The 14,430-nt window shown below is 43.3% G+C and overlaps 1 protein-coding gene across 2 annotated transcripts in view; it reads left to right on the forward strand.

The window, feature by feature from the left end:
* Positions 1-867: 867 nt before the first annotated feature.
* Positions 868-14,430, forward strand: part of Ero1b (endoplasmic reticulum oxidoreductase 1 beta) — a 72,306-nt gene continuing 58,743 nt past the window's right edge. The window contains exons 1-2 of one of the 2 annotated variants that reach the window (XM_087591274.1): positions 868-1,237; positions 2,220-2,287. In XM_087591274.1, coding sequence (XP_087447400.1) covers positions 2,285-2,287 — 3 coding nt within the window. In that variant the 5' untranslated portion in view covers positions 868-1,237; positions 2,220-2,284. The remainder of the gene's footprint in view (positions 1,238-2,219; positions 2,288-14,430) is intronic. The other variant, XM_087591275.1, reaches the window with a different exon arrangement.

Consider the following 14,430-nt stretch of genomic DNA (forward strand, 5'->3'; position numbering starts at 1 on the left):
TCAGAACTGGTGATCTTAAAACTCACACGAAAACAAAACAGACCCCAAATGATCCTGAGCAGAAAGAGGAATGAATGCTGGGTGTATCATAATACTCAACCTCAGAGCCAAACCAACATGTTACTGACGCAAAAACGAACTTGTAGACCCACACAGAGAACAGAGGACCCAGAAATAAATTCACACAGGTATGGCCACCTAACTTTGGACAAAGGTGTTAAAAGCATGCATTGGACAAGGGTGTTAAAAGCATGCATTGGAGTAAAAAAACAGTTTCTAACAAATTGTACTGTCTGCAAGCGTTCCTCAGACACACCAGATCTATGAGAGTGTGTGAACAGGAGTTGGCTTTGCAGCCGCAGAGCTAAGAACCAAGTAGCTGTCGGAGCTTCTGGGCACTGTACTAGCTCGTAGAGGAGTCCTGGGGTAGTTACTTCTAGCTCCGTTAGCGCAAATCCTATTCTCTTTGCAGCCTGCCAGTCCCTTTAATAACTGGGAGACGCTGCTGGGTCCTGTTGTTGGACACCAGCCCAAATCAGAAGAAAGCTATAGTAAGGAGAGCAACTCTGAGGCAGGTCTGGGTCTGCGTGTTTGCACCTGCGCAGCAGGCGGGATATCCAGTTTCTGAAATCAGCTTCAACTTAAGAGCCTGTATGTCTCTGAACAAGAAGAATCCGGTTTGGGGGAAAGCCTGAACCTTGGTTTGGAGAGCCAGGGTAAAGAAAGCATTTAGAGATTCCAACAGCAAGGTGTTGGGAGAAAGACCAGAAGGGGGCGAGGTGGACACAGAGGGCCAAGGAGCCAGTGTCGATGTCACAATCTACCCTTGTTTTGGAGCCCACGTGGTTTACAGTCATTGGTCAGAGTGGAGCCGTGGGCGGGCGGGGCAGCGCAGTGGCCCTCTCAGCTTGAAGGGTGTGGTGATGCAGAATGGGCGAGGCCTCGATGCAAATCAGCTTTCTTGCTGCCTTGCAAGGGTGAGGAGCTCTTTTTGGCCCCAGAGTCACAAAACCTGACCTAGAGGGCACGAAGTAGCTTGTGTTCACGTGTGAGCTGCTCGGGAGCAAAGCTATGGGGTGGTGACTTTGGATCTGATGGGAAGAGCAAATCCAGGCTCCAGACCAGCCAATGTGGGGAGAAGAAATCTTCGACTGGCTAAGAGGATGGGCAGGAGGAGGGACAGCCACATCCATGGGATGACTAGGCACTGGTCCTCCCTGATGCTTTACTTGCCTGAGTAGGTTTATCTGTCATCCCTTGGGGCCCCTTGTGGGACGTTTCCAGCTGTGGGTTTGCTTCCACAGCTGTTTTCAATTTCTAAGATCTTTGGGGAATGCATTTCCCCTTGTCACTTCTTGATGGGATATTCTTGCTGACGCCTGTTCTTTAATTATACAGAGTTTGATGGCTGTTATTATAACTGACATTCAGCACTGTGCTTTGTGTAGACAACAGTCTGCAGCCAGGAGGAGGAGGAAGAGGAGGAGGCATGGAACTGGCTTTACCAGTCAGTCAGTTTTCATCAAGAATAGCAGGCATTAATCTCTAGACTACACGATATGTTGCTTATACAAATGAACGTTCTTCAAAATGACAGCTCTCATTTTGCACACCTTTTTAGAACCGTTAATCATTTAAAACTTTATCCCGAATTTATCTGATTTATCTCCCCTCTGTAAAGAAAAGTTGAGTTTTACAGCCCTGTAAACAGACAGAAGGAAAACAATAGTCTCATTCTAGTTCCTCTTATCTTGAGAACTTGCCAAGGAAAGGAGAAAATAAATACCAGCAATCTTATCACCTACCACAAATTATAAGTTATGCTTAAGTCAAGATGTAATTCAGTACTTAAATCATCAGCCACTTCAGAGGTCGATCACCCTTCTCATGATATCCGTAGGCCATGTAAATAAAAGTTGTTATCAGAACCTGCTGGCTTGTTAATCACAACTGAACTTTCTTCCAAAACTACAGCTCAATTGCCTGTTCCATTTTAATCTCACGGCATTGACACTAACACAGTGATATGATTCCTAAGCCAGCAACCCACAACATTCAATGGGCAACAATACCCTTGATTGTATCAAGAAAAACTAAGTTGTCAGTGCAATTTTCTTAATTATACAATTGCTCAACCATTGTGGTGACATAGAAAGAACCATGTACTTATATTGTCTGTCCAACAGACACTGACTAAAGGTTTTTTTTTTCCTCTTTAGGTGGCAGTCCCTGTGATGGCAAAGCCACACATATTTAGAAGCCTGGAAGACTATTTGCCAGTTGAATGGTATGCCTATGTTTTAGTACCATAAGCTTTTCTTAAATTTTACTTTATTATTTATTTACTTGTCAGAGGGGGGCTGTACATGCACAGATTGTGTGTGTGTGTGTGTGTGTGTGTGTGTGTGTGTGTGTGTGTGTCCCTCACTTTTATTTTTTAAATTAAAAATCTCCTACTGTCATGGAATTTGCCAAGTAGGGTAGTCTGGCTGAACAAGGAGCCAGGGTATACCTGTGTCTACTTCCTTGATATTACTGGGATTACAAGTTGGTGCCTCCATACCTAGGCCTTTTACACTAGTTCCGGGAATCAAACTCAGGTCCTCATGTTCATATAGTTGACACTTTACTGACTAAGATGTGGACTTGACAAATGGTCAACTAGGTAGTTAATTCACAAGGTTAGAGTTGACCAGAGCATTGAGGGAGCATTCCAAACTTGCAGGAACAGGATCTGATCCCTCTCAGAGGTTGGGGCCAGGCTAGCACAAAGGTAAAACTAGAACCATGTTCTGGATGCTTCCTGGAGCTTCCTGACTGTGAGGTCAGACCACCTGGATTCAAATCTTACTTTTTTGCTATTTCTTGTGCTTGTAACCCTGTTTCATAAATTGTAAACTGGTTTACAATGGTACCTACCTGGAGGGTGATAGTGTTCTGTGCTTTTGATCTGGTCAGGAATTCATCCCAGTTCTTAGGGCATGCGCACACCACATGCAAACACCTGGCAGCATTGAAGTAGCTTATCAGTGAGTGCACTTTGTACCCATGGCTGGTGGCCCTTGTGTCGAAAGATTGTTAAAGAAGATTTTTCCTGTGGGACACTAAACTAAGCTGTGTACACCATGGGAACGGAGCACCTAGGGGTGACAGCTGTGTGTCAAGATTAAAAGGTGGCATGGGGTTGGGGATTTAGCTCAGTGGTAGAGTACTTGCCTAGCAAGCGCAAGGCCCTGGGTTTGGTCCCCAGCTCCGAAAAAAAGAAAAGAAAAAAAAAGAAAAGAAAAAGGTGGCATGTACAGGCTTCAAGGTAGCTCCTCAACTCCATGAATGATCTATCGTGAACTCTCAGTCAATTAATGTCTGATCTCTCAGAGAGCATATACAACAGGCCAATAGTCTGTTCAAATTACTTTTGTTTGTCTGTTTGAAATTTTTATCTTCGAGTGTGTTCTCCTGTGAGTACAGGTGCAGCAGATCACATGTGCAGGTCAGAGTTCAACTCCAGGTGTCAGTCTTCACCTTTTACCTTGCTTGAGATCGGGTCAAGGGGTCTCTTCTTTCCTTGTACAGTGATGTGCAATCCAGGCTGCTGGTCTATGAACTTCTGGGAGTTCTCCTGTCTCATGAATGGTCCATGGGACTACAGATGCAAATTACTTTGCTTGGATTTGTATGGGTCCTTGGATTTACACAAGTTCTCTGAACTCATATCTTTATGCTCACATGGCAAGCACTTTACCGCTGAGCCATCTTCCTGGTTCGAACCAATTGTATTGACTCAGGACAATGAGGTCCATACTCTTTAGGAGCCATAGAACCTTTTGCCAGGCCTGGGCTCCCCTGGAGTCTGAGGCCAGCCTAAATAAGATACAGAGATCAATTCTGATCACTGTGTCTGAGGCAGATTCCTGGAAATGGGGACTGAGATGTTGTCTCAGGGACACATTGTCATAGGGACAGGATGAACTCAACAAGAGATAGAATAGCAAGGCAGATCTGCAGACATTGTAGAGGAAGGAACAACAATCAACCAAGAAGTGGTCCTTGTGGCAAGTCAGACCTGTGCATGACCGTATGGACACAGTAGTTCCTGTGACAATCATGATAGTAGGGTGACAATGACTTCTGTGACACTGGCAGTTGGTTTTCTTAGTGCCTATGCTCACAGCTGGATTAACAAAAGAATTAGTTTTGGTTTTCTGGTTCCAACTGCTGCCCACTCCTTCCGGTGTTAACAGACTGCCACTCCTTTCAAAGGAATTTGGGGTGCTTATGTGCACAGTGGGGGGTGGCCAAAGGTGAGGAACATGGGTCTCTGAACCCAGCCTCCCTGGCTCCTCATAGGCTAGGAAACTCAGTCTTGTCCACATCTTGGTCCACCCTGTGGAGTTCTATGAATGTGGTGGTTTGAATGAGAATGGTCTCCACAGGCTCATATATATGAATATTTGGCTCCCAGTTTTGGGAACTGTTTGGGAAGGATTAAGAGGTGTGGCCATGTTGGAAAAGGTGCATTACTAAGAGTGGGATAAGCCCTCTTTGCCTCTTGATTGTGTCTGGTGATGTAAGCTCTCAGTTACCAATCCAGCACCATGCCTGCCTGCTTGCCTGCTGCCATGATATACACCATGATGGTCATGGACTCACCCTCTGATATTGTAAGACCCCAATAAAGTCATTTTTCCCTAGTTGCCTTGGTCATGGTGACTTATCATAACAATTGAAAAGGAACTAAGATACTGGTTTTAGATGTTAGAAATGTGTATGTTTCACAGCGCAATAAAGTTCTCTCTCTCTCTCTCTCTCTCTCTCTCTCTCTCGTGTGTGTGTGTGTGTGTGTGTGTGTGTGTGTGTGTGTGTACATGGTATATGTGCATGTACCATGTGTGTGCATGCAGAGGTCTGAGGAGAATGCCAGGTGTCTTCCTCCACCTTTTTTTTTTTTTTTTGAGATAGAATCTCTTGCTGACCCTGAAATGTACCCTTTGGACTAGGGTGGTTTCTCAGTGAACTCCTGGAATCCTTCTGTCTTAGTGCCCAACACTGGGGTTATGGGCACACATAGCTGTGTTCAGTTTTTAATATAGGTGACAAGAATTTGAACTCAGGTTCAAATATGAACTCTTAGCCACTGAGCTAACTTTCCAGCTCCTGGTTCCTTGTTAGCTTCATAGTTAGATCTGTTCTGGGCATCAGTCCAGTAAAGTGTACACATTGTGTCCCAGATGAGATGGTTGTATAGCCTACTTTCTTTCTCCTATGACACTAACATCTACTTTAACAGTAGTTAATACTACTAGTTTTGTGCATCTAAGTAAGTGGAGATATTAATAAGCTAACCTTTGCTGTTATGTGTCCACAAGTTGCTCAGTGTTGCTGTGGGTTTAGTGGGACATGACTAATGTCCTCCATTTAAGGAAACCAAATAAAGCTCACTGTCATTTCTGTCCTGGTTTGTTGTTGTAGGGGCGTTACTTATGTCTTTGGGAGTGTTCCAGCTGGCACATAGCTGATGGTTCTGCAGCAAAGAAGGGCTGTTTCTTATTCCATGAACCCAGAGCTGAGCTCAAGTTGAGTTTAGGAAGAGGCAGAGGTTAAAAAGTTATTTTCCTTTACTTAGTTTCTGTAGACTCTAAATATAGCTGGGCATGGTGGCACACCTGTAATCCCATCCCTCAGGAAGTTGGGGTAGGAGGATCACATGATTGAAATTATCCTATGAAAGAAAGGGAGAGAAAGAGAGAGAGAGAGAGAGAGAGAGAGAGGGAGAGAGAGAGAGAGAGAGAGAGTCACAGACACAGACACAGACATAGAGAGACACAGAGAGAGAGGGGAGAGCAATTACATTAAACTTCAGTGCAGGACATATTAATTCAGTGCAGGCTGTTATTTTAGACTGATCTTTCACCACAAGATATTAATTATTGGAAAATTTAGTGATCCTAAGGCTTGGTAAATCAGTGGGTAGAGTGCTTACCAAGTATGCATGAAACCCAGGATTCAATCCCCAGCATCACACAAATTAGGTTTTCAGTACATAGAAGGAAGAGTCAGGAAGGTCCAGTGCTCAAGGTCATTTGTGGCTACGTAGGGACTTTGAAATCAGCTTGAGAAATAAAGACATTTTAATGATTCTGAATTATCTCATGTTTTCCTATGCTAGACAGTAAAAAGAAGGAAGTTTTATTGTCAAGAAATATTTCAGAGGGATGAAGAGCAGGTCTCTTTCGCTTTGTAAACTTTGTGTTTCTAAGACTTTTCAAAAGAAGGAGGAATGGGTGAATGGGCTCAATCTCTAATCCCAGCATTCAGGAGGTAGAGGCAGGCAGATCTCTGTGAGTTCTAGGTCAGCCTGATCTACATAATAGGCCATTTAGGGTTATAATGAGACACTGTTTCAAAAAATATGAGAGAGAGAGACAGAGACAGAGACAGAGACAGAGAGAGAGAGAGAGAGAGAGAGAGAGAGAGAGAGAGGAGAAAACCTAGGAAAAGGTCAGAGAACTTAATAGCAAACAAGAACTCACAGATATAACTCCAAGAAACAAATCACTGTCCTGTCCTTTATAACACGGAACCACAAGCATCAAGTTCAGTTGGCTCCTCAGTCCAGTGCATCTTGCCATTTAAAATGCAAATTGGGCTATTATGGTTTCAAGGTAGCACTTTCATGTTGAAATAGAGCTGTTTTTCAGCCATTTCCTTATTCATTAAAATGACAAGTGAACCAAACACAGGCTGTGGAACGACCCTGCAGTGGCTGGGGCCAAGCAAATGAGAATACTCAATGAAATTTAATTCACACTTGCCCTTGTGCACAGAGTAATCTAACAGCAAATAACATGCTCCACACCCAGGGAGAAAATATGGAACTGATGCTAAGGCTATTGGATCTTTCGGCCTGGGGATGTAGCCCAGTTACGAGGGACCTTTACCTAGTATGTACAAAGCAAAATCCTGGGCCTGAAAAAAAGATTTTGATTCTCTTATATTTTTCAAAGAAAATCAAATGCATTGTTTGTCTTTGAGGTATTAAATGCTGCTATGGGGTACGTATAGTGAAAAGGTTGGAAGAAAACTAACATATCCACAGGTATTAATCACCAATGTACTGCATAATCATATTGCTCCTGTGACAAGAGTAACTAAAATCTATTCTTTTAGAATCAATGCTAAATATTATCTCCCCCCTGCTGCGGTACATTTAGATGTGTAAACTTGTTTAATTACATGCTCACTCACTGCTTTGTGCCCACCCGTTTCTTCCCTGGTCTGCCTGCTTCTTAGAACTGGTTATTCTCTCTGTATATTTGAATTCCCTCCTTCTCTTCTTCCCTTCCTTCTGTTGATGTGAAAGATAACAGCTCTCATCTTAAGGGGAATAAGAGATAGTTTATTCTGGAGCTACTTTTCATGACTGTGTCCCGGAACACAGATTTAAGTTACTCCAAATTCCATGTTCCAACATGGAAGCAGTTTCATGAAGTTTTATAGTTTTACAAAACGCAGAGAGTCATAAATCAAGACACGTTTAAGACACGTTTAAAACACGTTGGTGAGAACATCAGAGAGGTGGTTACAAGATCGGGGAAGCTTTTCTATAGGTTCAAGTTGCTATCTGATGACATTCTTAGCTTTTGGGATAATTGAAGCTAATAGCCTACTAAGTTAATAGAGTGCAAGAGGTTTTTGGTTTTTTTTATTTATAAGTCACAAGATGTTACTTCAGACACAGAGGAGACAAGAAATGGCTGTTCTGGAGAGCTAGACCTAGCCCAAGATCAGATAATTAGCCTCCAACATTCAAATCTTTCCACAGTACCGTCGCAGTGACTATTTGGCTGCACTGCTTTGTGCTCCTGGCTGGTCACGTGTGCTCCCACTTGAGAGCTAGCTTGGATCCAAGAATGGAACACACACACACACACACACACACACACACACACACACACACACACACACTTAAAAATGCCTTGGCTACCTCAGAAATTGGGCATTCCTAAACCTTCCCCAGCCACCCCCATCTACTCAACCATCCATACACACACACACACACACACACACACACACACACACACACACGCATACATACATATACACACATACCCATTCATCCATCCACCCACCCACCCCTCTACTCAATCTATCCATCTATCCATCCATCTATCTACCCCCCCATCCACATGCCCATTCATCATCAACAGACACTTGGTTGTCTCCATATCAGCAATCCCTTTCTGAACAGACACCAGAAGGAAAAAAAAGTCACAGCTTCATGGTGTTACCTGCCCTGCCACATCCTCTGCAGTGTTGATTTGATAACCTTTTCGGGGAAAGCTCTGACATCTTTTGTCAGTGAAAGATCACTTTGTTCATGTTGTCTTATCCAACATGCCATATTTACACCTTCCAAAAAGACATGCTCGGGGTTGGGGATTTAGCTCAGTGGTAGAGCGCTTGCCTAGCAAGCGCAAGGCCCTGGGTTCGGTCCCCAGCTCCGGAAAAAAAAAAAAAGAAAAGAAAAGAAAAGAAAAGAAAAGAAAAAACAAAAAGACATGCTCAGAGCATAGGAGAAACAAAATGCACATTTTACTTAGAAATAGTCTTTATAGTTATATGTGGTGGTGTACACCTGTAATCTCAGCACTTGAAAGGTAGAAGAGAAAAAAACAGAAGTTCGGGGTTAGTCTCAGATATATAACAAACTATGAGTTTGAGGCCAGCTTGAGATAATACATAAGACCCAGATTTTAAAAATATAGTCCCTTAAAATCATGTAATTCATTTTGAGACATTTTATTATGTAGCCCTGACCGTCCTGAAACTGACTCTGTAGACCAGACTAGCCTCAGAGATCCGCCTGCTTCTGCCTCCTGAGTGCTAGGTTAAAAGAATGTGCCCAACTACAATGTGGTTTTCTAAATAGGTTTGAGAAAGAGCTTAAAGCACTTTTTCCTGATAAGCGAATTCATGAAACCATTTCCTGGTGAATTTATAAAAAAAAAAAGAAAAAGAATGATTGCCACAGTAATGCAGTAGGATGATGTAAACATTAACATTTAGCTATGTTAAATTTCTACACCAAATGGAAGGCAAAACTGTGTTTTCTACAATAAATACATATGAAGTCCAGTGTGTAACCTTAGACTCCAATTTTGTGTGGAAGGGAGCAACACCATTTGCAGCTAAGAACAGACGTGGGTGTGCTTAGTACTCAGATGGGAAGCTGCCTGGGGATACCAGGCGCTGTAGGCTTATTAAGTATATAAGCAAATAAACAAACAAACAACAACAAAAGCAGATGAGGGGACAGACTGCTCAGTCAGAAAAGTATTTGCCCAAGGGGTATACTGTGTGACACACCATGATGTACCACAGCGAGATGTTTTGGTGTTGGAAGTAGATTGATTTTTGTTTTCTTTTTGGAGAAGATTGTAAGGGCAGAGAGTATATGAGAGATGACTGGGATTGGGGAGCATGATATAAAATTCACAGAGAAACGATAAAAGTTAATAAAAAAAAGGAAAGGCACTTGCCCTGTACCCAGAACCGTGTAGGAAAAGCCATGTGTGATAGCATGCTGTAATGCAGCACCAGGGAGGAAGCCATGAGAGGTCCCTGGTGCTTGCTCACTGGGCAGCTAGCCATGCCCCATGTGGTAAACTTTGTGAATGAGAGATCTTGTGTCAAAGCAGAGGTAGACAGCATCCCTGGTCTGACACTGGAGGTTGTCCTGTGGTTCTTACAAGCACGTGTCCATATGTGTACTCCCAAACATACATGCACATAGACACATACACATAGAGATAAGTTGGCACACTTGGTGTTTGAGCCATTTCACAGCCTTGCTCTGAGACCTGAAAAGAGAAATTGCTTTGGCCTGCGCCCTAAGGATCTGAGTTCAGTCCCCTGGGCTCACACGGTGGAAGAAAAGAACTGACAACCACAACTTGTCCTCTGACCTTCACGTGTATGCCAGTGCCTGCTCATATTCACCCCAAAATAATAAATAAATAATAAATAAATAAATAATCCACGCCTAACAAAAACCTAAACTTGATCAGATATTAAACACGTTAAAAACTTAAAAAAAAAATGTATTGAGAAAGCCTGTCCTCAGCTGACTAGCAAGCAACCTCAGACTTCCCAGAGAGAGCAAGTGGACACTCAAAACTGTGCAGGAGCTGTGGCAGGAGAAAACAATTGAGAATTCACTGCCATATTTATAAATATTGGTTAAATACTGATGGGCTCTGCATGCTAAGGTGTTTGACCAAGAAGATCATGATTCTGAGTTTGGCTAAGTGTGCTGCTATCTTGATAATCACCGAAGTCTGCCTCCTTTAACAGTTGGTTTGCTTTTGCTAATGTTGTGTCTTGGAGATATTTTATTTGTTTACTTATTTGTTTATCATTTACTAGTATGGAGTAGGGTCTTCCTATGTAAACCCAGACTCCCCTCAGTCCTTCGAGTGCTGGTATTATAGGTGGTGCCAACACACTATGCAGCCGATGAAGTGGAATTTCTAACCATCTTGATGTGAGCTATTGCAAGCTTTAGTCTGTTAGCACCTGTGCTATGTTAGATGAGAGCCCAGACAGTGTCCCCTGGCATTTTTTCCAATCTCAGGAGTGGGACAGGGCTTCAGACCTATCCCTACCCTGTCAGCAGAAATCTCTGACCTAGAAGAACCATAGAGCCAGGAGAGAAGTGCTGTCATAGAGGAAGGAATGCCAAGATTTGGAAGGATGGGAGTGCTGGCCATGTGTGTGGTACCCTCCTTCTTTTCCTATGTCCCCAAGGTCAGAAAGATTCTTTTTGTCTTACTACATGGGAAGGTTTTCATTAGGGAAGTTTCACCTACAGTCCCCAGCTTGTCCCTCCTCAGGGTGCTCACCGGTATGTTCTTCACATCATGGGAAAGCTCAGAATCATTGTGGAAGGTAAAAGAACTTCTGTCACCAAAGCTGCTGCTCCTGGCGGTGGTGCCTGATTTTCCTGGTTTGCCATAATTCACAATGAACCCCATCTTACCTCTCTGTTTTGAGGTGGCCAGCTATCTGGTGGTGTGACCTCCTTTCTTCTGGGAAAGAACAGTGTTTTTTCCCTTTCCCAAGAGGGACCCAGAGGGACCCTTTCTGCAAGTGAATCTGTGTTCTTTGTCCTGCCCCTTCCAGCATCATTGTCTGTGGATTCTCTTTTATTTTCTATTTGCAGGTGTGTGTGTGTGTGTGTGTGTGTGTGTGTGTGTGTGTGTGTGTGTGTGTGTGTGTACATTCGAGACCATGCATAAGTGGGCACACATACCTATGTGTGTGAAGGCCAGAGTCCATTCCTCAGACATTGCCTACCTTCCTCTTAGGAACAGAGTTTCTTGGGGACTTAGGGATCATATATTAGGGGATCCACCTGCCTTCACTCTGTCAGTACTGAGATTACAAGCACATTCCTCCATGCCTGCATTTCTATGGCTTCTGAGGATCAGACTCAGTTCCTCATCTCAGTACAGCAAGCACTTTGCTGACTAGCCTTCTCCCCATATCAGTTTCTTTTTTTTTTTTTTCTTTTGATGGAGAAGGAAGCAGTATGACAGCTCATTTGAGGCCGTAAAACCTAGTGGGACACAGTAGAGAGAATGATCCAAAGTCTTTTTGAAAGAGCCCCAGTTTGATGACAAATTGTTTCAAGAGAACAAAAAACTAGGTTACTTACGGAAAGTGAAGGTTAGGGGAACTGCATGAGATCTGTGACATTGCCGCTGGGCAGCTGGAATGTTATATAAGAAAGTTTTAACTTTTTTCTTCCTCTTTTCTTCCTTTTACAGTTTAGGAAAATAGAATTTCTCTTTGCACAGTGGATTTTGAGAAAAAGTTAGAAATGAACTGGTGAAGCTAACTACAAAATAAACATAAAATTTTCATGAAGTGAATTCTTTGTTGGGTGTGGTGGTCTGCCTGCAATCCTAGCTGTTTGGAGGCTAAGGCAGAAGTATCTGTGGAGATCAGGAACTTGGGAACAGCCTGGACATCATTACCTGTCTCTCAGGAAAAGGTGAAATTCCCTCTGTCTCCTCATCTTTGTGTGTGCTAGTTCAGGAGTTTTTGAGGAATAATCCCTTAATAAATCAGCAAAACTGGATCACAACTACAGCTTTCTGCAGACATGCCATTGAGGTTGTGATGGTTTGTATATGCTTGGCCCACTCCTAATAGGGAGGTGTGGCTTTGTTGGAATAGGTGTGTCACTGTGGACATGGGCTTAAGACCCTCACCCTACCGACCTGGAAGTCAGTCTTCCTTCCACTAACAGCCTTCAGGTGAAAACGTACAACCCTCAGCTCTGCCTACATCATGTCTGCCTAGATGCTGCCCTGCTCCCACCTTGATGAGGATGGACTGAGCCTCTGAACCTCTAAGCCAGCCCCAACTAAATGTTCTCCTTTCTAAGAGTTGTCTTGGCCATGGTGTCTGTTCACAGCAGTGAAACCCTAAGACAGAGGTTTTGCGGTGATTTCAATAGGAATGGACCTCCTATGATCATATATTTGCTTAGTCCCCAGCTGGCAGAGAAGGATCAGGAGGTGTGGCTTTGTTGGAAGAAGTGTGTTGCTGGGATGGGCTTTCAGGCTTCAAAAGCCCGCACCAGGCAATGCAACTATGAGCTCTGTCATGATAATGGAGTAAGCCTGTAAGCAAGACCCCAATTAAATGCTTTTCTTTATAAGAGTTGCTTGGTTATAGTGTCTCTTCACAGCAGTAGAACACTAAGACAGGTGTATTATCTACACAATTCTAGCATCTTAATTTAAGCAGTTTCTATAAAAGGCCATTTGTAAAATGAAAACTTAAAAAAGAAACTTTAAAAAAAATAATTCTACAGCCCTAAAAAGTACATAACGTATGTTCTAAAGATGATGTATTACAAAGCAAGTCCTGCCAAAAGGCCATTTGATATAATAGCTTTTCCACACTAGGTCCTTCACAAACATCTGAGATGTTTGCATTAATGTGAGCCTAAGGTGGGTTTTTTTTTTTTTTTGGTCTGTTTGTTTTTGTTTTTTCTTTTAACATCCGAACATGACTGACTTAATGAAGCAGACAGCCATCACCAGAAAACTGACTGGCATCTAAGGAAAAGAGCTGACTAAGTGGAAGCACCTTGGGGGGTGGGGGTGGAGTGGGGGTGGGGGTTGGAGCTGTAATCATGTCAGCTATTTTAACTGCTATTAGAAGCTGAGAAGTAAGAACATTGACTGCATGGACTGCTGGTGTCAGAGGGGCCTATGGGAAATGACATGTACCCCCATGCTAATGGCACAATGGCTGCTGGTTTGGCACCTTGGATATTAATGATGCAGTTAACTAATTCAATATTTTAACTGTCTGGGGGCAGTACTTTGTAAGATAAACAGGAGTATTCTATAAATCACAGGGGCCCATGGGTCACCAGTCTGAGACCCAGTGGTTAGAGCATTTTGTACATGAAGTTGAGGGACCTTGAGAGCAAAGGTTGCCTGCTCTCTTCTCAGGCGAATCTGCTGCTGGTGTGCAGGGAGTCCTCACCTTCATTTTCTGCGGATCATCTACAGCTAAGATGCACATTTATGCAAGAATGTGTCTCTGAGCTAGACCAGTTCCTCCCTGCAGGTAGAGGTCAAAGTCAATTTAGTCCCTCAATGTGTGTGTGTGTGTGTGTGTGTGTGTGTGTGTGTGTGTGTATGTGTGCCTGTAAGTCAGAGATTAGCATCATGTGTCTTCGTCAATCACCCTTCACCTTATTTTTGAAGCAGGGTCTCTCACTGAAGCTGAAACTCACAGAATTGGTAGGTTAGTTAATTGGCTTGCCAATTAGTTAGTTAACAGGGATCTGCCTGTATTTGCCACGTTGGTGGCTGTGTGACACTGGACCTAACTGTTTACATAGGTGCTTGTAGGATGACGTTATTATGCAGCAAGGTGGGTCCAGGATAAAGTAAAGCCTACCATTGGATGAGAAGGAAGGGTAGGCGGGGAAAAGTCTAAAGAGGGGAGGAATGGAAGATGGAGACAGAGGAGGAAGAGGATTCTGACCCAGGTGGTCTAGGTCAACTTTATCTTGTCTAGGTAGGTGGTTTCTGTCTTTATTAATTGGCAGTGAATTTATTCTGTGGATTATTGTGGGTTGAGAATTTAACATATAAATCTGATTGTTGGCTTTCAGTTTGTTGAGTCTTGATTTTACTAGCTAGTTGGGAGTTTATACTTTAACTACCAGGGGGCGGTTGCTAGGAGTGTGGGCAGAGTCCGTGGCAGGGAACTGCGATAGGTCAGCTGCTGGTAGACTTCTAGAACCATGATTTTGCTGTGTAGCTGGAACAAGAGAGTTCAGGGCCGGCAGAAAGCCGCCGGGAGAGATACTAATCTGAGATGAATCAGCACTAGTTCAAA

This window comes from Rattus norvegicus, chromosome 17 (assembly GCF_021556685.1).
Source record: "Rattus norvegicus strain SHRSP/BbbUtx chromosome 17, alternate assembly SHRSP_T2T, whole genome shotgun sequence".
Taxonomy (NCBI): domain Eukaryota; kingdom Metazoa; phylum Chordata; class Mammalia; order Rodentia; family Muridae; genus Rattus; species Rattus norvegicus.